The 25,983-nt window shown below is 47.4% G+C and overlaps 1 protein-coding gene and 1 pseudogene across 6 annotated transcripts in view; one reads left to right on the top strand and one right to left on the bottom strand.

Moving 5' to 3' along the window:
• The window catches only part of APLP2 (amyloid beta precursor like protein 2), a 62,864-nt gene continuing 50,191 nt past the window's right edge, over positions 13,311-25,983 (bottom strand). For 2 of the 6 annotated variants that reach the window (XM_018043160.1, XM_018043165.1), the window contains 7 exons: positions 23,723-23,822; positions 22,202-22,354; positions 20,809-20,844; positions 18,211-18,296; positions 17,228-17,302; positions 16,586-16,741; positions 13,311-14,738 (listed from right to left, as the gene is read on the bottom strand). In XM_018043160.1, coding sequence (XP_017898649.1) covers positions 14,637-14,738; positions 16,586-16,741; positions 17,228-17,302; positions 18,211-18,296; positions 20,809-20,844; positions 22,202-22,354; positions 23,723-23,822 — 708 coding nt within the window. In that variant the 3' untranslated portion in view covers positions 13,311-14,636. The remainder of the gene's footprint in view (positions 14,739-16,585; positions 16,742-17,227; positions 17,303-18,210; positions 18,297-20,808; positions 20,845-22,201; positions 22,355-23,722; positions 23,823-25,983) is intronic. The other 4 variants (XM_018043162.1, XM_018043166.1, XM_018043163.1 and 1 more) reach the window with 3 other exon arrangements.
• On the top strand, positions 14,795-15,617 carry LOC108634186 (annotated as a pseudogene).

Raw genomic sequence — 25,983 nt, 5'->3', positions numbered from 1 at the left:
ACTTGCGTGTTTTTTTGGTATGGTTTTTATCATGCAGGCCTGAATCTCTGCACATCAGGGTTTAGCTTCAACCCACTTTTGGTTTGTCTGTTCTGTTTTAAATATGTTTTTTAGGTCTCTTTTAATCTAGAGATTCCCTTTTTTCTTCCTTTACATCTTATTTACTAAAGAAATCAAACCATTTGTCCTGAAGGCTTTCCACAGGATTTTTGTGGATTATCTTCTCCAGTTGTTGTCTCTTTAGTGAATTTCCTCTCCATTTGTATTTTCTACAAATTGTAATATCTAAAGGCCTGGGCTTCCCAGGTGGCTCAGTGGTAAAGAATCCTGCCAATGCTGGAGATGCAAGAGACATGGGTTCAATTCCTGGGTCTGGAAGATCCCCTGGCGGAGGAAATGGCCGAAGTGACTGCTGCTGCTAAGCCGCTTCAGTCGTGTCCGACTCTGTGCGACCCCATAGACGGCAGTCCACCAGGCTCCCCTGTCCCTAGGATTCTCCAGGCAAGAATACTGGAGTGGGTTGCCATTTCCTCCTCCAATGCATGAAAGTGAAAAGTGAAAGTGAAGTCGCTCAGTCATGTCCGACTCTAAGCGACCCCATGAACTGCAGCCCACCAGGCTCCTCCGTCCATGGGATTTTCCAGGCAAGAGTACTGGAGTAGGGTGCCATTGCCTTTTCCGACTGAAGTGACTGAGCAGAGGCTTAATCAGATAAAGGTTTTATTGTTTTTTTGTTTTTAATTAATTTTCTGGCTGCACTGCATGGCATGTGGGATCTTAGCTCCCCAACCAGGGATGGAACCTGCACCCTCTGCAGTGAAATTGCAGAGTCTCAACCACTGGACCTCCAGGGAAGTCCCAGTTTGATTGTTTTTTGGAGGGAAGATGCTTAATAGGTGGTGATGTGTCTTTCAAGTGAGGTCCGTGTCTGATTATCTCATTCTGTTTTGTTAGTCCCATACTTAGACCCTAAATTCAGGAAGTATAACCAATAGTGTTTTAACTTATCACCCCTTGTTTATTTACATGCTGGAATACTTCTAAATAGAGAAATCTATTATCTATGTGGTTACCTGGTGGTAATGTTTCTACAGGAAGGGGAGAGTAAAGGCCTGTTGTTTTTGTTGGTCGGTCACTAAGTCACGTTCAACTCTTTGTGACCCGATGGACTGCACACCAGTCTTTCCTTATCCTTCACTATCTCCCAGAGTTTGCTCAGACTCACGTCCATTGTGTTGGTGATGCCATCCAATCATCTCACTCTCTGTCAGCCTCTTCTCCTGTCCTAAAGGCCTGACTCTCCCTCTGTAAGCAGTTTTCAAAATAGCTCCCTAGCATCTTCCAAAGGAACCAATTGGTGTTTGCTTTGTTTGTGTATTATTATGGCTTCTTGGATTTAAATGTATTTGATATGTTTTGGTTTGTTGCCATTTTTATGCTATCGATGTTCAAACTCTCCCCTCTGTGACCAGCAGGAATGTCTTTAAATGAGTTCTGAGTCATGTTTGATCTGTTCCTCCTCATCTTGGATCATTCTTTGCTTTCTGGCCAGATGTTTCAGGGACACCTTGTACATTCTCTGCCTACACTTGCAATCAGACATTTTCCAAGACATCCTGTTGTCTTTCCATTGAGTTAGACAAGGCTGTGGTCCATGTGATCAGTTTGATTAGTTTTCTGTGGTTGTGGTTTTCATTCTCTCCACCCTCTGAGGAATAAGGATAAGAAGCTTATGGAAGCTTCCTGATAACAGTCTTGTTCTGGTGGGCGGGGCCATGCTCAGTAAATCTTTAATCCAGTTTTCTGTTGATGGGCGGGGCTGCATTCCCTCCCTGTTGTTTGACCTGAGCCCAATTATGGTGGAGGTGATGAAGATAATGGCAACCTTCTTCAAAAGGTCCCCTGCACGAACTGCCACACTCAGTGCCCCCAACCCTGCAGCAGGCCACCACCAACCCACGCCTCTGCTGGAGACTCCTGGACACTCACAGGCAAGTCTGGGTCAGTCTCTTGTGGGATCACTGCTCCTTTCTCCTTTCTCACTATGACCAAAGCTAGTGGAGGTGATGGAATTCCAGTTGAGCTATTTCAAATCCTAAAAGATGATGCTGTTAAAGTGCTACACTCAATATGCCAGCAAATTTGGAAAACTCAGCAGTGGCCACAGGACTGGAAAAGGTCAGTTTTCATTCTAATCCCAAAGAAAGGCAATGCCAAAGAATGTTCAAACTACCACATAACTGAACTCATCTCATACTCTAGCAAAGAAAGAAAGTGAAGTCGCTCAGTTGTGACCGACTCTTTGCGACCCCATAGACTGTAGCCTACCAGGCTCCTCCGTCCATGGGATTTTCCAGGCAAGAGTAATTTTCCAAGCCAGCCTTCAACAGTACCTGAACCATGAACTTCTAGATGTTCAAGCTGGATTTAGAAAAACCAGAGGAACCAGAGATCAAATTGCCAACATCCGTTGGATCATCAAAAAAGCAAGAGAGTTCCAGAAAAACATCTACTTCTGCTTTATTGACTATGCCAAAGCTTTTGACTGTGTGGATCACAATAAACTGTGGAAAATTGTTCAAGAGATGGGAACACCAGCCCACCTTACCTGCCTCCTGAGAAACCTGTATGCAAGTCAAGAAGCAACAGTTAGAACCGGACATGGAACAACATACTTGTTCCAGATCAGGAAAGGAGCACGTCACGGCTGTATATTGTCACCCTGCTGCCTATTTACCTTCTATGCAGAGTACATCATGCAAAATGCCAGGCTGGAAGAAGCACAAGCTGGAATCAAGATTGCCGGGAGAAATATCAATAACCTCAGAAGTGCAGATGACACCACCCTTATGGCAGAAAGAAAAGAAGAACTAAAGAGCCTCTTGATGAAAGTGAAACAGGAGAGTGAAAAAGTTGGCTTAAAACTCAATTCAGAAAACTAAGATCATGGCATCAGGTCCCATCACTTCATGGCAAATAGATGGAGAAACAATGAAAACACTGAGAGACTATTTTTTGGGCTCCAAAATCACTGAAGATGATGACTGCAGCCATGAAATTAAAAGACACTTGCTCCTTGGAAGAAAAGTTATTATCTACCTAGACAGCATATTAAAAGGCAGAGATATTACTTTGCTGACAAAGGTCCATCTAGTCAAAGCTCTGGTTTTTCCAGTAGTCATGTATGGATGTGAGAGTTGAACTATAAAGAAAGCTGAGCACCGAAGAATTGATGCTTTTGAACTGTGGTGTTGGAGAAGACTCTTGAGAGTCCCTTGGACTGCAAGGAGATCCAACCAGTCAATCCTAAAGGAAATCAGTCCTGAATATTCATTGGAAGGACTGATGCTGAAGCTGAAACTCCAATACTTTGGCCACCTGATGCGAAGAATTGACTCATTGGAAAAGACAGTGATGCTGGGCAAGATTGAAGGCAGGAGGAGAAGGGGCCGACAGAGGATGAGATGGGTAGATGGCATCACCGACTCGATGGACATGAGTTTGAGTAAGCTCTGGGAGTTGGTGATGGACAGGAAAGCCTGGTGTGCTACAGTTCATGGGGTCGCAGAGTCGGACACGACTGAGCGACTCAACTGAACTGTTATCTTTTAGGGAAAAACAGCATTTCAAGACAATCGTCGGGCCACCAGCGATGTTTATCACTACTGAGGTAGTAACTGTTTCTGGGGCTTTTGGAGGACAAAGCTAGGAAATTTTTAAAAGAGATAAAACACCCAACAAATTCACATTGATATTTCTGATTCAAATTTAGGACCAGTGTAGTATTGACTGTAGCATCTTATGTCTGTATTTTCCTTTTTCCTACACTCAGAGTCCTTCTCGTGTTACTTTTTGCTTTTGTTTTTTGTGATATCTCCTTTATTTTCTTTTTGAAAAAGATTTATTTATTTATCGATGGCTGTACTGGGTCTTCACTGCTGTGGGCAGGCTTTCTCTAGTTGCAGAGAGTGGGGGCTACTCTCTCATCGTGGTCCAGGGGCTTCTCATTGCAGTGGCTTCTCTTGTCGCAGAGCATGGGCTCTCGATGCTCGGGCTTCGGTAGTTGTGGAGCACAGGCTTAGTCGCTCTGTGGCATGTGGGATCTTCCCAGACCAGGAATCGACCCCTGTCCCTGCATTAGCAGGCAGATTCTTTACTGCTGGGCCACCAGGGAAGTCCTGCACTATCTGCTTTGTTTAGGGAAGGCAACAAGGTACCATTTTCTCACTAGAGTTCAGTGAGTTTGCCCTTAATGCAGTTTTTGTCAACTTGCCAGCTCACGAACAACAGAATGCTCTAGCTAATTTGAGCGAAAAAGAAGAGAGAGAATTATTTGAAAGATTCTTAGGAGGCTCATAGAATCTCTGGGCAGGTAAGAGAGGCAAGAAGGGAGGAGACACAGCCAGAAACGTGGCCAGACACACCACAGGGCTGCCTGGGGAGCCCCACTGCCCCTGACCTCAGGAGACGGCTCACCCCACTAACCATGGAGGCCTGTCATGCCGCCCTTCTGCCCGGAAGCTGCGGTCAGTGTAACCAGAGAGTGGTCTCCGGACTCTCCTTGTTCCCTCTTGAGTAAGCCTCCTGTAAGTGCCTCTCTGGTAAGTGACACCCGTGCCCTCCCCAAGCCACCTGATAAGTCGAGTTCTGTTCCTGCTTTGGGTAGACAGGATGTGTAATACAGAAATTCTGCCAACATAGAAGAGCTGCTCCAAAAACACCCTGTGGTGTCCCCGGATGGGGCGGATGCAGGCACTCTGAGCTGGCAGTCTCGGAGCCTCCCTAGACGCATGTTTAATTACCTGCTACTCTGGTGAGCACCACTGTGAATTTCTGCCTTGTCCACATGGTCAACACGTCAAGGTTCATCCTTTCCTTCACCTGATATTTGTGGCTGCCCCCTGACCCGTGGTGCTGCATGGGGCCTGCATTGGTTTGGTTGTTTTTTTTTTTAATCAAAGTACCCAATGCATTTGCTTGCATTCTGAGTCCAGGGCTCATTCACCAGGTTAAAGGAACTTTATGTTTTAAGCAAATAATGTAAATAAATATAAATAAATGTGCACGTGGCTTTATAAGATCCTTGCAGCATATTATCTTCACTGCAAAGAACAAAAAAATGATAAGATTGATGTTTCTACTCCTAGTATAAACCCTTTACTACAAAAAAATGATAAGATTGATGTTTCTAGTCCTAGTATAAACCCTTCACTGGCCACATTCTCAGGTTACAAATATTATCATCTGATAAGAAGTTGGTAAATTTTTTATTTATTTTTTTTGGTCAGGTGGCGTTCAGAATCCTTGTTCCCCGACCAGGGATTGAACCCAGGCCATCAGCAGTGAAAGCGAGGAGTCCTAACCACTGGGAAGTGCCAAAAAGTTCTAAATTATCAAGACTGTGGATTTACTTTGCACATTAATAATGTCCACTTACAACATACATTTAACAATGACGTTCCTCATTCTAAGTGTATGTTGAGTCACGTGGCACTGACGAATATTTCAAGACCAGCATGATTAATGTCATTTAAAAATTTAATATCCAGAACATGAAGACAAGCCACTACAATTTTTTCAATGCTTAAAGTCATGCAATATTCAATTACGTAATTTACAAAATTTCATTAAGGAATGATAAATACACACCGTGAGTTCTTGATTAAATGGCAAAGACAGGAAGCCATAAACCAGTATATAATCATTTTGTCCTGCTGCAGTAATAAAAAGGCTGAAATAAAACACGGAAGTGACATGGTGGCAGTATAATCCACGGTCCTGTCAGCAAGTGCTGTTGGAGGAAGGTGGATTTGAAGAAACAAGCAGAAAGCCATGTTAGACTATGTTTGGAAGAAGTACAACCCAATTTATGGTATGTTGTTGTTTAGGCACTTAAGTCGTGTCCAACTCTTGTATGACCCCATGGACTATAGGTCACCAGGCTCCTCTGTCCATGGGATTTCTCAGTCCAGAATACTGGAGTTGGTTGTCATTTCCTTCTCCAGGGGCTCTTCCTGATCCAGGGATTGAACCTGTGACTCCTGTATTGCTCAGACGGCAGGAGACCTGGGTTTGATCCCTGGGTTGGGAAGGTTTCCTGGAGGAAGGCACAGCAACCCACTTGAGTGTTCTTGTCTGGAGAATCTCATGGACAAAGGAGGCTGCAGGGCTACAGTCCATAGGGTTGCAAAGAGTCGGACACGGCTGAACAACTAACACTCCTAAGTTGCAGGCAGATTCTTTACCACTAAGCCATATTCAGTTCTGTTCAGTCGCTCAGTCGTGTCTGACTCTTTGCAACCTGAGCCATATAGTATTTGCCAATTGTTTTAATCAGGAAGTACGCAACTACTTTTTTTTCAATCAATCCCTGTGTTCTGGGAAAAGATGTTTTCAACAAATAACACTAACTCACATTCACTGAGCTCATCTGTACTGGGCATTGGTGTAGCTTTAGCATCTTTCCCTGTGGTCACTCACTCCTAACCCAACAGGCTAGTGCTGCCTCCACCCCATTTCTTCAGATGGAGAAACTAAGACACAGACCAGTTATGCAGCATCCTCAAGGTCACCAGTCAGTAGGTGGCCAAATTAGAAAAAGTATCACAGGTTTGGCTTCAGAATTCCCACTTGTAACATGATAGCTACCTCTTCAATTTTATTTGTATTTTATGGGAAAGAATGTAGTATGCAAAATCTGGGAAATGTAATGCTTTGACTGAGGAAATGAAGTCAGTCCGTTCAGTCGCTCAGTTGTGTCTGACTCCTTGCAACCCCATGGACTGCAGCACACCAGGCTTCCCTGTCCGTCACCAACTCCCGGAGCTTACTCAAACTCATGTCCATCGAGTCCGTGATGCCATCCAACCCCCTCATCCTCTGTAGTCCCCTTCTCCTCCTGCCTTCAATCTTTCCCAGTATCAGGGTCTTTCCCAGTGAGTCAGTTCTTCGCATCACGTGGCCAAAGTATTGGAATTTCAGCTTCAGTATCAGTCCTTCCAATGAATATTCAGGACTGATTTCCTTTAGGACTGATTTCCTTTAGGGAAATGAAGTATCCCCAGATAAAGTTTGGTGCTAGAAATCATTAAGTGCAATGCTACCAAATGTCTCCAACCAACAGAGTTATTCTGGTTAGAATCAAGAACATTTAAATATAAATCTTCACCATATTTTTTAATAAGGTAGGAAGTACCCAAGAAAACATTCTGTACCTCAGAGATTCATCCTGTGACAAAGTATTTAGAGTTGTACTTAATGATGCTAAACTGTTTTCTGGTTTTCATTTTATTTAATTGATCTGTTTTTGGCTGTGTTGGGTGCTCCTGGCTGTGCTGGCTTTCCTCTGGTTGCGGCTAGCAGGGGCTGCTCTCTAGTTGAGGTGTGCGGGCTGCTCACTGCAGCGGCCTCTCTTGTCGCTGAGCACAGCCCTGCGCGCATGGGCTTCAGTGGGTTGTGGCTCCCGGGCTCTAGAGCGCAGGCTCGTTGGTTGCGGTGCGTGGGCTCTGCTGCTCGCTGCGTGTGAGATCTTCCCAGACCATGGATCAAATTGGCGTCTCCCGCATTGGAAAGCAGATTCTTTACCACTGAGCCACCAGTGAAACCTTTTTGTTTGCTTTTTAAGCTAAAAAACGCCTGTTCCAATTTGCTTTCTCTAAAGAGAACTATGCTGTGGAGAAATTTGAAAACCAGCATCTGGAAAGTTTTCCCCTAGTATATAATTCTGCTATCAAAAGTGGTGTCTCACCTGAAAGACCCATTTGTATACTTAAACTCGGGAGTGGAATCGGTAGATAGGATTGGAAATTAAGTATTGTGCTGTTAACAGGCATGGCCAAAGATAATTTCTCCCATCCCAGCCTGTTTTGGCAAGGTCTCTCTTTCAGCTTAAAAAAACAACAACAAAACAAAACACTTTATTGAGGTATAATTGACATAATAAACTGAACGTATTAGAAATGTACGCTCTGGTAAGTCTGATACATGTCAGGCTTACACAGCCGTGAAACCATCAAGAACTCTTTCAGCTTTGATAGACATGAGATACAATAATGAAACAAGCAGACTTTAGAACTAGACTTTCTAATTGCTCTGTTGCAAAGTGTTAGGACATGACTTGAAAATAAGAAGGTGTGGCCCAGCATAACGCCCTACTTCTTAAGCACATAACTATGTCCTTCCAGGGAGGGGAGAGGAGAGCAACTCCACGGGACAAACCAACAAGTGTACCTACAGGCGAGTTATTAAGGCCAAGACAGACAGTGGCGATCATGGGGATAGCTCATACCCTTGACGAGCATGGCATTTGGCTGTGGTCTTCCTCCCCAGTAACACACAACCCTAGGGTCTTATCATGATAAGAAAAGGTGTAACCAATCCTGGTAGAAGAGCATCCGACAGTATGCTGACCTGTACTCCTCAAAGCCATCAAAAAAGAGGAAAGTGTGAGAAAATCTCTACAGTCAAGAGGAGCCTAAAGAGACATGTTTTCCTGAAGGTTTTACTTTTGTTTTAGGTTCGAAGGATTCATTAACAAATCAAACCACTTGTGGCACAGATAAACAATTTTTTATGGAAGATTATTGGACCTAATTTCAATATAGTCATTAAAAGAAAAGAAACAATAGAGAAAAGTAACAGCATACACACCACCGAATTGGGCTGACCAAAATCCAGGATTAAGCAGCAATGGGAAGTACCTTGTTAACAGCAATCTGGAGTCCCATTTGGGAAAGCCCCCTGGGCAGTGCATTCACCCTTCGGCAAGACTTCAAATTGCAGTTTTGGGGGCTCCTGTTTATAATCCCAGGCTGAAAACTGGTATCAGCATCAGATGGTGTACAAAAAAATACAGCTTTACAAAGCTGTTTCACAATTTTTGTGAGTCACAAGAATTCTTAGACCTTGGGGGATTGGCGAGAACTCCAGGGGCTCAAGAATCCCAAGACCCACCCCCTTTCTTATCTAAAGGGCTGCCTGATTGCTGTGGCTTGCAAGTGAGCAGGTAGGTACAGAATCTGAGCAGAGTCGGAAGCAAAGTTGGAGGCCTGCTCTCCTGCCTCTGAAGCCTGAACAAGACTTCCTCCAGTTTGATTTCCCTAACAAGACACATCTAAAAATGTGATATCTTGGGACAGAGAAAGGACATGGGGTAAAAACTAAAGAAATGTGAATCATCTATGGACGTTAGGTGGGAAAAGAATGAAAACAATCACTTTGCTTCCACTGAAACTAGAAACATTTCACTAGACCCGAAAGGCTTTATTCCTTTAGTAAATAAAATTTCGTGGGGAAATTTCATCTTTTTTATGCTTTCCAAATTTCCATTTATAAGTGCATATATATACTTTTTAAATGACTATCTAAGACACAAATTTAAAAGGTTTTGGAGTGCTGGTAAGGAACAAGGAACCTTTGTGCACTGTTGGTGGGAATGTAAATAGTGGTGGTGCAACCACTATGGAATACTGTATGGACATTCCTCAAAATAGTAGAAATAGAAATACCATTACAAAAAGGTTTTATTGATGGAGATTGCTGCTGTAAAGAAAGAGCCACTGCCTTCAGTTCAGTCAGACCTGGGTTAAGTCGGCCGAGAACTTCTGGAGATTGATCAAGAAGCCATGCTCCATCCATTCCAAGGATGCTAGAAAAATGCTTTCTGTTTGGTCAAGTCCTGTCCCCTCCTCTGGATACCTGGACCACGCCCCTCAGGAAGGCACAGCTGTGCTGGTTGTAAAGGTCTGCTGGACCCAGTGCCCAGAGGTCAGGAGAGACACCATTTCCCCTTGTTCACTGCAGCTAAGAGGGCATGGCGCCAGCGGGCCCTGTTTCACAAGGACCACTTCACCCTTTGTCCCAGAAAATTACTGCATACCCCACAGACTTTGGCTCTGTGCAGGAGCGTGTGAGCTGGTGGCCATGTGTCAGCTGTGAAACGAGGGTGGGACAGGGAAGCCACGGGGCCTTCTGGTTCCTTCTCTCAAGAGTCCACTTCTAACAGTCATGTAAGGTTGTATGTTCCTTTGCGGGGGACCCCGGGGCCTCCCCAAATTTGAGCAGCTCATCACGTCCCAACCTCTCTCTCATGTCAGAGAAATCAGCGTCGCGGCAACTGATACCAGAGTTACTGGGACACCTGGGCTGGCTCAGACCTGACTGCCAGGTTCCGATTGTCACTGAGAGCAGACACGGGAGGCAGGAGGACCTCGAGCCAAAGTCCGCAGGAGCTTCGGGCGCCGGAGGCCACCAGGAGGAGGTGGGGCCCCATTCCCCAGAGGCAAGGCTGAGTCACCTGCAGAAACCGGGAGAAGAGCGAGTTTCTCCCAGGACGGCATCGGGGAAGGTGCCGCCAGGGAGCGGAGTGGAGTTGGCTTAGATACGGCTGCCTTACATATGCTTCCTTTTTTTTTTTTTTTTAAATTTACTTACTTATTTCACCGCACCAGGTCTTAGTCACACCAGGTGGGATCTGGTTTCCTGACCAGGGATTGAACCCAGGCCCCAGCATTGGGAGCACTGGACCACCAGGGACGTCCAAATTTCCTTTCAAAATTAAAAAACTTGAATCTCCACAGAGCTTCTACACATCTAGAGTTCTCCATCATTCCAGGGTGAGGAGGACACGGGAGCCTCGTTGCCAGGACATTCAGATCCACCCTCGGCTCCCTCTGCACTGACGCCCTCGGGGGGTCGGAACCCGCTGCTGTTTCACCAGCGCCCCCCGCCGCGTGTCTGAGTCACACTGTCAACAGGGGCGTGGGTGATGGACCCTGGGGCTAAGAGCTGGTGAGCTGGACGAGCCCTGGCTGACAAGTGCTGCGTGTGGGGTGACTCCGGCCCCGTTTCTCAGGACCGACATCCCCTGGGCAGGGGGTGTCATTCCTCACCTCTCTGTGTAAGACAATAGCCCCCTGTGAAGCCCAGACAATAAAATGAGGCAACGCATTCAAAGCAGCTGGCAGATGGCAGGCGCTGACCCAAGCGAAGCTGGTCTGTTAGATTTGGGAGGGAATCCTAATGAATGCAGACCCACACATCCCCGCTGGTATTGCAGAGGGCCAACTGAAGACACCCTTCAGAACTCAGAGACACTGGCTTCAAAGAAATGAAGTTTCTATTTTCCCAACTTCCTGGCAGCGAGTTGTGAGGTCAGTGCAGGAGGGAGGGGCAGATGGGGAGCTGCTGATGGCAACAAAGAACCAGCTGGTTCAACTGGTTTGCCCCAAGGCATTTCCTGGCCAGAGGCTCATTAAACGCACGCCCCCAATTCCAGTATCTAAAGAACTTGCATACACCATGTCTGTGCACACATGGACACACTGTGGGATCGCGACAGCACCATATATGTAAGCTGCATCACACTCCACTAGGGTGAGGACTGCTGAGATCAGCCCCTTAAGTTACTCACAAGCAGAAAGACTTCCATCACAGTGAAAATCACCCCGGGGCACAACGCACTGAAAGCAGGTGTTGAGTAAACAAATCTCCTTCAATGAGAAAACAGTGCCTGCTAGTGGCAGGTTATTTAAGAAACTCAGAAATGAAGGCTGCAAACCTTTCTTAAAAATTCAGCCCCAAGCTCTACTCACTGTCGCCAGGATCGAGAAAAGTCTCATGTTAATAAACAATTGTATTTTGTTGCGCCAAACCCTTCACTTTCTTATTTATTTCTTTTAGCTAATCATGTAGTTCTCATGTTTGATCAAATGAATGGTCACTACACATTTATGGGAATTCAGATGGTAAAGAATCTACCTGCAATACGGGAGACCTGGGTTCCACGCCGGGATTAGGGAAGATCCCCTGAAAGGTTCGGCAACCCACCCCAGTATTCTTGCCTAGAGAATTCTATGGACAGAAAAGTCTGGTGGGCTACAGTCCATGGGGCCACAAAGAGTTGGACATGACTGAGCGACTAACACTTTCACTTTCAAAGGCAGTCAAGAGGAAATAGGCATATGGAGGACAGTATGAGATCCCTTAAAACACTGGGAATAAATCTACCATATGACCCAGAAACCCCACTACTGGGTACACACCCTGAGAACACCACAATTTTAAAAGACACATATCCCCACACTCATTGCAGCACCATTTACAATAGCCAGAGGGAAGCAAGCTAGATGTTCACTGACGAATTGATAAAGAAATTGGGGTACATATATACAACAGAGTATTACTCTGACATAAAACACAGAATGAATTTGAGTCTTGGTTCTAGTGAGGCGGATGAACCTCGAGCCTGTTACAGAGCGAAGTAAGTCAGATAAATACAGTATATTAACGCATATGTATGGAATCTAGATAAGTGGTACTGATGAACCTTTTGCAGGCAAGGAATGGAGACACAGATGCAGAGGATGGACTTGAGGACGCAGTGCGGGAGTGAGTCAGTGGACGAATGAAGAAAGTACCATCAACATACACTATCATGTGTCAGACAGACAGCTGGGGGGAAGTTGCTATGTAACACTGGAGCCCAGCCTGCCGCTCTGTGATGATCTAGAGGGGTGGGATGGGGGGAAAGCAGGAAGGCTCAAAAGGGAGGGAGTATGTGTGTAATTAACGGCTGATTCGCATCGTAGTATGGCCAAAACCGAAACAATATTGTAAAAATTAAAAAACAAAAAATAATAAAAGGAAACAGGTAAGTTAGAGAAGGAAGAATACTTTAAAAAATCCTACTGCACAAACTCAGATGGATTTGTCCTCTTAAAAAGAAGATATGTTATAAGAACTATTAAGATAAAGCCAGCAGGGAATTCGCAGGCGGTCTGGTGGTTGAGACACTGCAAGGGGCACAGGTTCTGACCCCTGACAGGGGGACTAAGATCCCACATGCCACCAGGGATCAAACATCCCTCATGTAGCGCAAGGAAGAAAGGGAGACAGAGCAATGACGCAAGTCCTTACAAATTTAAAAACATAATTACAAGACTCACTAGAAAGGTGAAGATACGCAAAGGAATCACCCAGATTACAGACTGTAAAGAAAAAGGAGCAATTCGAGGTTTAACCAGTTAACAGTTTTAGAAAACATAAAATACAGTGGAGGAAATCATTACAGAAATAATGAAAGACTATTTCTCTGAGATCAAAAATGTCGCAAGCTTTGAGGTTGAAGGAACTTTTCCTCTTTTTAAAATAAAAAATGCAATTCAAGCTCCGGAGTCCAGCCTGCTGGACCAATTCCTGCCTCCGCCGAGTGGTCAGTGACCCTCCAGAAAAGGAAGCCACCCACTCTCCGGGGTGGAGGGTTGAAGCCGTCACCACAAGTAATGCCAGGCCAATGACACACGGAGTCCTGGTGGAAGTTAAAGTATTTATTGATGTGTTTAAACTCTGTACATTCTCCACAGATCAGATTAAGGAGTTTTTAGGTGAAGCTTATCTGTGCATAGTGGGAAGAGACATGGATGGGTAAAGGGGAGGAAGAAGAAAAAAAACATCACAGGGAAATAGAAAAAAAGATACACCACAGGTTACCAGAACCTCCTGAATTTAAAAAAAAAAAAAGGAAAAGCAGCAGCTGTGAGCAGCAACATCAACTACACAAGCATCACAGAGACTCATGTGAACGAAACAAAACTTTCAGAGCTTCCATGGGGTCTACAGGTCATTTCGTGTACAGCTTGGAACATCCACCTTCCACAGAAAAGCACACCTCCCTGGTTCTCCCCGGGCTGCTGGCTGTCTCCTCCTGCCGTCTTCTCCCAGTGGATGGTGCGGACCAGTGCGTTGGCCAGGGAGGGCCAGGAATTACCCAAAGAGGAAAACTGCACATCTAGACATCACTTGGGAAGGACGTGCGTGGTCAGAAGCTACGGTGAGTCAACAGCAGACAGAGGAAGGTCACCGGGTACCAACGACAGGCTAATTTCTGTGGAAGAACTGGATTGAGAAGGAGCGCAGCAGTGGGCCTGCTCTGCACACACAGGCTCGCTGAGAGATGCTGAAGTGCAAATGCTTGCTCTGAGCACCTCTCTGGTGACAGGACTCGTGTGAAGACACCCTGGTACCCAGCGGCGGGAGCACCAGATCTCCGAGGAAGGGTCCTTCAAAGGCATTTTCAGAGGGGATGGTGATGTACTTTAAGGACCAATAATTACAGCTCCTGATTCGGCTTTCTCAGCAACTTTCTGAAAGCCCATTTAAAGGTAATACTGCCTCCTCTTCTTCCTTTTTTTTTTTTTTTTAAATAAAAACCAGGACAGTGAGCCTTAAAGAGTTGGTTTACACAGTGCAGCTGGAACAAACAGCCCGCATGTAGCATGTTCAGTCTATCGTTGACAATCAAAATTTTCCATTTCAATAGAGAACATGTGTGAGACGATACAATAGAAGTGAGATTCCTGATTAATTTAAAAAAAGAAAACTACATCCGTCAAATATCTGCAATAGATCATTTGTTCATTTAAGGTTTATATATCATATATTGTTATATTAACATTTTTTTGCCCATTTAAAAGAATGGAAATTGCGACTCTACAGTAGTACTTTATAGTCTTAATGCTCCAGGAGATCTGAGTGTCGAGGAACTCCTCTGGAAGTCACTGTCGGTCCATCGCCCATCCAGACCTCTGGACGTCTGCTGCCCGCCCAACCTCCCTCCACTGGCGCTGCGCTTCCCCCGCTTAAATCTGCATCTGCTCCAGGTATTTGTAGGTTGGGTTTTCGTAGCCATGGTTCTGCATCTTGCTCAGGTGACGCTCTTCTGGGGTGAGCATCGGGTCAACCTGGAGGAACAAAGACAGCAGTCACTGTGTGAACGTAGGAGAATGTGCCATAAGACATGAACTGTGCGATCCCCGGGGACCACGGGGGCAGACCAGCCAAGAGCAGGTGGTGAGGACCCAGGAGGAGAAGAAAGAAAAGAAGAGGGTCAGGGGGCCTCCCTGGTGGTCCAGCGGTTAAGAATCTGCCTTGCAACACGGGGATACAGGTTTGATCCCTGGTTGGGAAATTAAGATCCCACATGCCGTGTAGCAATGACGCACACATGATGCAACTACTGAGCCCTCACGCCCCAGTGAGAGCCCTTGTGTTGCAACGACAGATCCTGCATGCCCCAGTGAAGACCCCGGGTTTGGCAACTAAGATCCGACGAAGCTAAAGAAATGAGAAAAGAAAACCAGGGGAGGTATCGGCGCAGGAGCTGGGACGGAGAGTTCCACTTCCAGTGGCAGGGTCTGGGGAAGGGGCGGCAGGCGCCACGTCGGGCTGCAAAGGTGGCAAGAAGCCCCTGAAGCCGCCCAAGAAGCAAGCCAAGGAGATGGACGAGGAGGGTAAGGCATTCAAGCATAAACAGAAGGAGGAGGAGAAGACATTCGAAGGGCTAAAAGGGAAGGGCATGGGGAAAGGACCCCTGACCACAGGTGGAATTAAGGAATCTGGCAAACAGTAAGCTGTTCCTTGTGTCCAAGGTGGTGATGACCTTTAGTTCCATTCCTGTGCAGACATCCACGTTCCCTGCCGTAGCGGCTGCTACACCTCTAGGTAGGATGAAGTGCTGTCCTGGAACTTTTTGTACATTTAAAAGTTTTTTTTTCTATTTATTTATTTATTTGTTTTTTTTTTTTATATTTTACTTTACAATACTGTATTGGTTTTGCCATACATCAACATGAATCCACCACGGGTGTACATGAGTTTCCCAATCCTGAAACCCCCTCCCACCTCCCTCCCCAAAAACTTTATTATAAAAAAAATAATAATAATAAAAGAAAAGAGGGTCAGAGAGGCCAGCCTCCTGAAACCTAGAGTCCATGTTGGAGGAACGGTGAGCTGAATCTATAGCAAGTCTCTGCTCTGTCGTGTCTACGAGGGGCGGCCTGGGCCAGGGCGAGCCAGGCCAGCAGCAAGACCGGATGGCCTCAGGTCTCCTCCAGCTCCGGAATCCTACCACCTGATCAGTGTCCAGGAGGAGGTGAAACCAGGTAACTAAGTGCATTTACACTAATTTTCCCAAGCACATTCTATTCCTTACCATATTCATTTTCTGGAATCAAGACACTGTGGGCATTCCCACCGCCCACTAAAAACTAGTGCTAAGTAAACATTTCTGAATACAAATGAGCAAAAGATGGGTCAGAAAACAATCTGGTCTGGCTCTTTCTGAATTTTCTGCTGCTTTTTTTCCCCTATTGAAAAATAAGAGTGCTATTCCTCTTTCATATTTTTAAGACTCAGTTCACTCACATAGCCATTGTTACCTGATCTGTTGTATACCTACCTGGTTTGCTCCTTAGAAAACAAGTCAAAAGAACCCAACTATTAATAGATATTAAAAAGTTAAAAAAAAAACCACAGTATTAGCAGTCCTTCATTCTCAAACATCTAACACACCTGGAAAAAAAAAAAGGGAAACACTAAGGAAACAATTTGAGAAAACCATTTTCTCAGCATAAAATGCTCTTACAACTTCCTCACATTCACAGTCAAAGCCCAAATTAATGTTAAATGTTGGTGGCAGCCCTTGTGACTGGATCAGCTTAATTCAGCAGGGGCTGACTTCCAAGACGGGAGCCAATAACACAGCAATTAAGCTGATGCTTGGGTCCTGTCCAGCTCGTGGACGGCTCACCTCCACGATGCCATGGCTGATGCTGCCGTACTGCCTCCTCCTTAGCATCACTAGGCTGATGACGATGATGGTGGCGATGGCCACCGCGACGACCAGCAGGCCGATGAGGGCGCTGCTGCTCAGGCTGAAGTCTTCCCGCAGTGGCCCTACAGACTCCTGAAGCAACAGAACAGACAGGCCACAGGGTGTGAGAGACGACAAGCCCGTGGGGGCGCCAGGACCCTGCTGTCCAAGTGGTTATCCAGGTGGGGAGGGCCCCCATCCTTTCCCTCCAGGGACAAACCCAGGTCTCCCGCTTTGCAGGCTGATTCTTTACCAGCTGAGCAACAAGAGCAGCTCAAGAATATTGGAGTGGGTAGCCTATCCCTTCTCCAGCAGATCTTCCTGACCCAGGAACTGAACCGGGGTCTCCTGCATTGCAGGTAGATTCTTTACCAACTGAGCTATCAGGGAAACCCTTCCTTTCCCTTCATGGGGATGCTAATCTTTCTTATCTGAAAGTACAGGAAAATAGGGGACGAGGGACCTTGATAACTAGACAGCAGGTGCTGCTCCATCTTCCCCCTGAACTGAAAGGGCAGGAGAGAAAACCGCCAAGGCTGACCTGAGACCTGCCATCAGGCTTTGGAGCAAAACACATACCGGTTCTTCCTCGAGGCCTCCAACTCTCTCTGAGTTGAAAATCATTTCCTTCACGTCCAGGGTCTCATCAACGACCTGGAACAGTGGGAAAATGTCACCAAATGAGTGGGAGGCAAAGTTTAGCACATAGACAACTACTTTGCTGCTCCACATACCATTTGGTGGAGGGAAACAGACACTGGACAGACACCCAGTAACCCATCAGTTTGGCCACGTTCGCCTAGGTCCACTCACCAAACCCCTTAACAAAGGGGCAGGTGTGCGTGCAAAATTCCTGTACAGCAGTTGGCCTTTTAAGGGCTGTCACCTGCCTTTTCCTTTAAGTGACCATCATGGAGATATTTCAGGACAGATTATCCAGTAGCCACGTTTAAATACCAAACTCAGTTAAGGATAATCTAGAAACATTAAGTGATAAACATGCTAGAAAAATAATTAGCAGGAGGTATAAACCTCAGGCAGCTTAAGAACCAAATGTGACTCTATTCCACTTCAAGTTATTATATCTACTCATTCGAAACAGCCTCTCACATTTGTTCATACCCTTAGTTGCATCCCTGGTGGCTCAGAGGTTAAAGCGTCTGCCTGCAATGCAGGAGACCTGGGTTCGATCCCTGGGTCGGGAAGATCCCCTAGAAAAGGAAATGGCAACCCACTCCAGTATCCTTGCCTGGAGAATCCCATGGACAGAGAAGCCTGGTGGGCTACAGTCCACGGGGTCGCAAAGAGTCGGACACGACTGAGTGACTTCTCTCACTCACTTAGTTGCAAATATTACTTTCCACTGTATAGCAAGAGATGAGCTACTGCTGAAAGAATTGCTCCGTCTCAGACTCAGATGCCGAAGAACAGAGCCCGACTGCGGGGGCAGTGGGAGCCCAGCCTGTGCTCCCCTGTGGGCACGGACACGTCGGGGTCCAGTGAGGGAGCGTCCGATCGTTCTCAAAGTTAACTCGGAGACGGAGGAGAGAGAAGCGGCTCACCATGTTTTCATCCACTTTCTTCTTGCTGTTGATCACTTTCTCCTCGGCCCCGATCAGTCCTCCGTCCTGCTCTCCCAATGCAGATCCTGCGTGCAGAGAGCACAGCTGTCTCCCAAGGTGGGCTGAGCGCATGCCCGCCTCACGGAAGTGGCAGACTCCCTCCTGAGGGTCAGGAGCCCCCAGGGCATGCCCCCACCCCCGGCTCTCGATGTGCTACTTCCTCCCATCCTGGAGGATGCGCCATACTCCACAGGGATGAGGGACACAGGACCGATGGGTGTCATGGGACAGGAAGAGGATGCGGTGCTCACTGTGTAAGCCTTCAGGAGAGAACGCGGCTTGAACTACAAATACAAACTGGGTCTAAAGGCCTTCCAGGACCGAAAAACTGTCGACCCCTCTGTGATATCACCAAACAATGGACTACTCCCACTTGCTCCTTTGCCATCGGGGCTCCGAATGGAAGAACTGTCACCCCTGCACGCCCACCTCCAGCGCCATCTTTCTGCTGAAATGCCCTCCCTTCCCTTGTACCTGCCCATCTGTCCTTCAAGCTGCAGATCTTTTGGGGAGACATTCCCAGGTCATGGTACTTAAAAGTCACTGTGTGTGATGACTGGCCTTGTTCTGTCTCTCACTACGCTGTAACCCTCCCAGGCCTGGATCAGACCATCACACCCTGAACAGGAAGGAGGCATTCCCTACACAGGGATAATTCTAACACCAGGCTGGACAGCACCTCTCCAGAAACAGAGCAAGAATGTCAACTGTCCTCTTGTCAAGGTCAGACATCGCCTGAGCCAGCGTCGCCTGCGCGTGGCACTCCGAACAACAGCGAGAGGAAGAGTGAGATGCAATCTTCTAGTTTTCGCTCCGAAGCATGTGACTTCCAGCACTGAGGGTCTTGTTAACAATAACAAACACAGTGCTATATAGATGCCTGTGACCTGAACCTTTTACAAATAGGTCAACCTGGCAACACACTTGGCATTCTAAGGCCACCATGGCAGGTGAGTCAGATGCCAATATGGGTATCCACAAAGCTCTGCTGTCCATGGGCTGCTAGAGGCCTGGCCGCAGCAAAGCTCTCCAGCTCACAGCCAGACTTGGGCTGGACTCAGAGCCTCCAGTCACTACACTGCAGCTTTTGAACCCCCAGCCAGCTGACACTTCACTCATTATAGTGCAGCCAGAAACCAGGCAGCTTTTCCCCCCAGAGCTTTCATTTTAAAGAGCCTCACAACGTGATTCGAGGGCGAGTTAAAGCAGGGCTGGCTTCTGTAGCCTCAGAACGTCAATGGAATAGTAAGGCTGTATTTCAGGGTACAGATGCTCATGACCAAGCCCAATCAATTCAAACTGCTCCTCCCATCCCTCTCTCTCTCTTCAGAATTTCAAAGGTCCTAAGGGCAGGATCCTATTTGAAAAGCGTGGCACTGAACCAATGGACTCAAAGCCCTACTGCCAGTGTGCAGACCGTCCTAACACTTTTTTTGGTGGTACAACCCATGTGTTTCTTAAATGCCGACCAAAACCACTTTGGTTAGATAGAATGAATAATCAGGAGACGTTAACAGACCAAAAGTTAACGTTTAAACTATTCCAGTGAATAACAGCTGAAGCATAAAGGTGAAAGCCAGTTAGACTTTTAGAAAATTCGTCATCTAAACATGCACTGCTCAGAAGAATGTCCTCCAGTGACGGAGAGGAATATCCAAGGGAATCAAACCAAGCTCACACACCCTTGTATTCTGAAAAACAATACATACACCACACCTCCAATCCTTCAGCCAGGGCACAGCACACAGCAGTCAGTTTGTGTGTCCTTGTTCACAGAGACTCTGGAGGCTGGGCCACCCACCCACCCAGAAATGCCGCAGCCACACTGCATTTCAGGAAATAGAAGCACCATGGGCTTGGAAGACTGAGGAAGCCAGGTTCAAATTCTGGCGGCTCTACTTCTTAAGCTCATGACTTAACTCATGGAATTTGAGGCTTCTTCAACTGCCTTATCTAGAAAAGAAAGTTAAGACCGCTGCCTCCAGTGTGTGCAGTGGGTTACACAGGGTCAAGGTTGCAAGCACGCAACGAGTCAACTTTGAAAACTGGACACTTATTACATCAGGAGTTCACTTGTCTCCACCTGTTCCATCCATCAGCTTCTACTATGTCCTAAGGGACGCTACATCTCAGGGGACATGAGACAGCTGCAGACAGACACACCTGGGCATGGACAAAAAGCAAGGGACAGTTAAGAAGAAAGGGAACAGATGTAAGCGGGAGCGGCAGAGAAAGAGAGGGAAAATAAAATGACTCTCCACCTGGCCACAAGTGTGTTTTTACTTATGCCAGCAACTGGCAACCAACCCGTTTAAACTGGATATACTTTCAAAGTCCACCCAGATTAAAAGGGTTTATGAAGAATCTGCTTTGGTTGCTCAGTACTCAGGTGCCAGAGGTATGGCGGCACTGGCTCCCCTCACAGCCACACCTGAAGGGACGAGGTGGAAGAAGTTAATGATGGGATGAAGCAGAGCATGAAACTTCTGGGCAAATGAAGGGAATGTTCCTTAGAGGGAACATCTATGACAAACCAACCTTTCTTCATTGGGTGGTACAACTCCGGCTGAGAGTCTAGCAGAAAGGAAAGCAACAAAAACAAAACAGCACAAGAGGAGATTAAGGAAAAAAAATGCCTTCTTTCAAAATTCCTACCTTAGACCTTCTCTGTAACACAAACGAAAATCATGCTTCCTTACAAAAGGGGCCTGCACTTCCCCATAAGCAAACAGCATCGTGAGAGCTACAGCAAGACTGGAGGGGAGGGGGAAAAGGCAGGCGGTCTTGGGTCTCTCGGGAGGGCTTCTGTGAGATTTCTAAATCATTTAGCTTAGCCCCAAGTTATCTTCCTGAGAAAGTAACAGAAACACAAGTTATTCCTCATCGTGGTTTTCCAAGGAGACAAGGTCCTAGTTCACAAACATCTAAGATGCCCCTGCCAGTAACAAGCTATGAAGCAGGGACCCTCACAGTCCTGCAAGGGTGCAAGGGTGGGGGTCTGTGAGGGAACGGCTGGGGAGGGAGGCAGCACCTCTTTGTCCAGCTCCTCCCTTGGATTCTCTTGTACTATCAGAGGCTGAGTGGTTCTGAGTTAGCACCTCTGAGACAGTTGGTTTAGAAGGAAGACACCTGTGTTGGGGTCTGGAGGCCTCTTTCTTGGGCCTCTGTGGCAGCATCACGGGATCTGGGCCCAGGACTCAGGACTGCCTCAACTCAGGCTCCAGTCCTTCCTTCCCACCTATAAGCTATGTGACCCCAGGCAGACACTGACCCTCTTTAAACCCTGGATACCCAAACAGGAACACTCCCAGTCCCTTCCTGAGAGAGTTATGTTGGGGAAGACAATATATAGGAACACATCCACATACAGAGGCTGGAGTGTGTGGAGGCCTGGACAGCGGTGGCCACTGTTTTTATCATCACCGCCATCAGCCGCGACAGCAGCAGACAAATAAATGGAAGCTGACTGCACACCCTGGCCTCGGGGCCTGGGACCAGCAGCCTGTTTATTTCTGGTACAGACTCGTGGCTCTGAGAGCACAGTACAGACCCGGGAAGCAGCAGGGAGCCTCCCATCGCCTACTTCCCAAGACCGTGAGGAAAAGGCAAGGACAGCCTAGGAGCGCTATTTAAGCTGCAAAGGGGCCTCCACATCTAGGCCTCACACGCTGGATGCAGCTGGTAGCCAAGGACAAACAGAGGGCTTTAGGTTTTGGTCTATACAAGGGAGAAACACCACAAACTTCCGAGGTTCTGAAGGCGCCCCACTTGGAAGGTGCCTGGCGGACCCCATCCCCTGGCCTGCCCGAGCCGCACAGGGAACACAGCCCCCCGACACCCCCACCCCTCCCTTCATCTAACTTCCATTTGCTAACCGTGTCCCTCCCTGCCCTTGGTCCCGCTGCCGGGCTGGCCTGTTGCGCATACGCACCTTCGTTCTCAGGCACGGATGGGAAGGGATGGAGAGAGTGGAACGGCGGGATCTCGTCGCTCTCTTCCGAGCTCACCCGCACGTCCACGGGGGTTTCTGAGAAGGAGGAGCTGAACTGGTCCATGTCGGCTCGCTGTTCTTGAAGCAGTTCATCTGACAAAGACAGACGCCCAGGAGCCATGTTTTCAGAAGGATACTGTTTCCTGGCACAGGACAGCCCGAACGGGACTAATCTGGTTGGATGGGAGCTCTGCTTAACGGAGTCTCAGCAGTTCACAATTCAGGCCTCTCACCTGAAGGTACACCTCTGTAGACTGCAGAACCCCAAAACTGGGGACCCCAGGGCTCGTTCCTAAGCACCCCTCTGTCCTCTAGCAATTCACTCTGGTTTCCTCCAATGACACAACGTAAATACCATCCACGGATCATGACCCCCAGATCTGTGTCTTGCACCTATAGCCCGGAGACCTGGCTCATCTACCTGATAGCCGACCACTTCCTGTCCAATGGCAGTTGCCATTTGAACAAGTGAAGACTACGCTGTACCTCGGCACTATTTGGGCCCACCACCCACTTAGCTGCTCACAATGAGAACCAGGGCATATCCAGTGCTTTTCTTCCCCTCACCCCCTGCCCCACCCACCCCATCAGCACATCCTGTTCACCCTTCCTCTGAAAGGCACCCTTCAAGTCCACCCACCCCTCCAGCTCCTCCCATTCCTATCTCAGGGCACTCAGCCAGCCCCTCTCCTTTGGATTTTTACAACTACTTTCTGGTGACTTCCAATTTTCATCAATCCTCGACACAGCAACCTGTAATTTTTTAAAAATTCACATTGTTTTAAAAAAGCATAAATAGTCCAGATATAGTCACTCGCTTGTTTAAAACCCTTGAGCGACTTTCTGTTATCCCAGAATAAAATCCAAACTCCTTGATTTTGCTAAAATCTCTCAACTTCAGGCTCTGCGGTCATCACTTCCTGTGCTTGCTGTGTTCCTGCTGGGGGTCTCTGCAGGGAGGGTTCCTCCTCATCACTCGACCGCCCCCCCTCACTCCACCCACCCCTGCCCCAAGGCAGCCTGACCACCAGGCACCTCCCCAGCCCACTCTTCCACCTCCAGCACAGGGCACACCCCCCACGGACACTCATCTTCCTGTCCTCTCCTCCTACAATGTGAGTTCCCGGAGGTCTGTCTCTGACACACAGGAGACACGACAAACGTTTGTTGAATAAATGGAGGAAAAGACCCGAAGAGGGAGAGGAAGTGAGAATGGTGTGAACAGGTGCCTTGAAATATACCAGCAATTACAGAGGGGAGGGTTAAGAGGGTGCATGTCCAGTCCCTTGCAATTTCACACCCTAGATTTCTCTTCCGGTAACAAGAGTCAAGGTCAGTGAAACTCAAGGCTCTGTGGCTGCCAGCCCAGGACTTGACCATGTGAGCCTGTGCACATCAACGCCCAGCCTCCTTTCTCTAATCCGGCACGGTCTGACCTTGATGCCCACAGCTGGCACCCACCGATTTCCTCTTGGATCTCTTGGGCCACATATGGGACTTTGTAGAGCAGGGAGAGGCTCTGGTTCCGCCGTTCTTCAATCACGTGGAGATGCGTCATCACCTGGGAGAGAGCACGAGGTCGGGGAGAGGCTTTGTCACCAGAACAGCCGGGCCTGTCGGACACCCACACGCTCTACAAAGGCCTGTGTTCTCCAGCAAAGCAGCTGGTCAGAGGGGCAGTAGGACTTGCCCCCCAATATTCATTGACCACTGTGGTGCAAGAACGTGTGGTATTGACCCTCAGTGACTTAAGGATTCACCCACACAGAGTGCTCCAAGTTAAGGGAAACTTTTAAAGATGTCATTACCCGACAGTATTGTTTAAAAAAAGAAAAAAGAACCCTAATTTGCACAATGTCAGACACTCAGGAAGGTTTTCTGAGTGAAAGAGGAAACCAGTTGGTCAGTTTTTACCACTGGCCAGACTGAAAGAATGAAATCACTGCTTAAAAAGTAGATTTGCAGGGTGGGACCGTTCATGGATTGTGCTTAGTGAAGCAGCTGCTTGAAATGATTCTCACTGTAAGCAAGAGAACAGGTGATTCCTGTTTAACTGAACAGGGCTTCCCTGGCGGCTCAGGTGGTAAAGAATCCGCCTACCATGCAGGAGACAGGCTCGATCCCTGGGTCAGGAAAATCCCCCTGGAGGAGGAAACGGCAACCCACTCCAATATTCTTGCCTGGGAAATCCCATGGATAGAGGAGCCTGGTAGGCTAGAGCCCATGAGGTCACAAAGAGTCAGACATGACTGAGTGACTAAAACTTCACTTTAACTAAACAAGCTATGCCTCCAAACCTTCACAGTGAGGTATAAACAAACCTGATTTAATGGGTGATAAGAAAGACATATCTACCATGTCTTCCATGCTCATTTCTTTTCTGAATGCAAAAGTTCCAAAGTAGTTCATCCAAAAAAAAGAGGGGAAAAAGGTCATTAAAGTGGTCCCTGAATTTCAGAGCTTTTTATGGTGGAATTGGAGAAGGAAATGGCAGCCCACTCTAGTACTCTTGCCTGGAAAATCTCATGGACAGAGGAGCCTAGTGGGGTCGTGAAGAGTCGGACATGACTGAGCTACTTCACTATGGTGGAAATAAGATTTGGGCTACCTCCGCCCCTGTGGCACAGTGAGTGTGAGGCAGGTGGCCACAGACCACACAAGGTCCTCAAGAAGGCTAATCCCACCAGTTACACCTGCAGCCACCAAGCTGCTCCTCAAGAGGGCGCTCTGGGCCAATGGATTAACTATGTGGGCTTGAAGCCATTAACGTGAAGGGTCAAAATGCAAACTGAAGTTAAATGGAAAGAGGCTTTTATTGTAGATTGATGTCTCTCTGACCTTTAAAAGCAAGGATGAAAGCAATTTAATTTTACACTTGCCATTCTTTCAATCAAGTAAATTGATGGGAAAGCACCAGAGTTGAGTGCCTTAGAGAAAAAATGCAAATGGAAGGGGACCCGTCAGCTGCCTGGTCTGGTCTCAGCAGTGGTGACACTGTCGCAGTCAGAGGATGGTTTCCACGAGGACAAGACCAACCGCAGGCCGGGACACTGGGCATCAGGGTTTATGGAGGACCCCCTGGAGCTGCAGAGTGAGGGGGCAGCAGCCCATCAGCTATGCCTCAAACCAACGTGCATATGATCTAAGAGGCTCAGCCTGTTCGGGGTTTTCTAGAGTTTATATAACATGACAGGGAACAGGCAAAGGCTGGTGTAATCTGGAGGCTGAGCTGCCCTAGAATTAAGGGCTTTGAGCAGACAGTAAACAGCACGCAGCAGAGATGCTCTAAGAAGATGCTCCGCCTCCCGGGGCCCTCACTCGTGTGGCACCTGCCTCCTGGCTCGAAGGTTTACTGACCACACTGAGTGAGGTCTCATCTGTCCTGCTACTCTAACCACACGAAACAGGCTGTTTCTCTGTAAAATATTTCACAATAGTCTAGTTTTCTTAAAAAAAAAAGAAAGAAAAAATGTGATTACACTAAAAAAAAAAAACAAAAATCCGAGCAGACCTGAAAAATTCTAACCTCTTGTCAGGATGCAAGTTCCCCCGCCTGAGCTTTCTGGAAGCCGCCCAAGGTCTGCTGGCCTTCCCTCCTCTTCTTCTACCCCGTCCAGCTTCAAACGCAGCCTCAGCTCCAGGCCCAGCAGAGGCCCCAGGTCCACCAGCCCTTCCCACTCTTTAACAGCCCCATTTCTTTCACTGGCTGAACACTCAGCTGC

This window comes from Capra hircus, chromosome 29, assembly GCF_001704415.2.
Source record: "Capra hircus breed San Clemente chromosome 29, ASM170441v1, whole genome shotgun sequence".
Lineage (NCBI taxonomy): Eukaryota > Metazoa > Chordata > Mammalia > Artiodactyla > Bovidae > Capra > Capra hircus.
The sequence above is the reverse complement of the archived record's forward strand: the minus strand, read 5'-3'. Positions and strand labels throughout refer to the sequence as shown.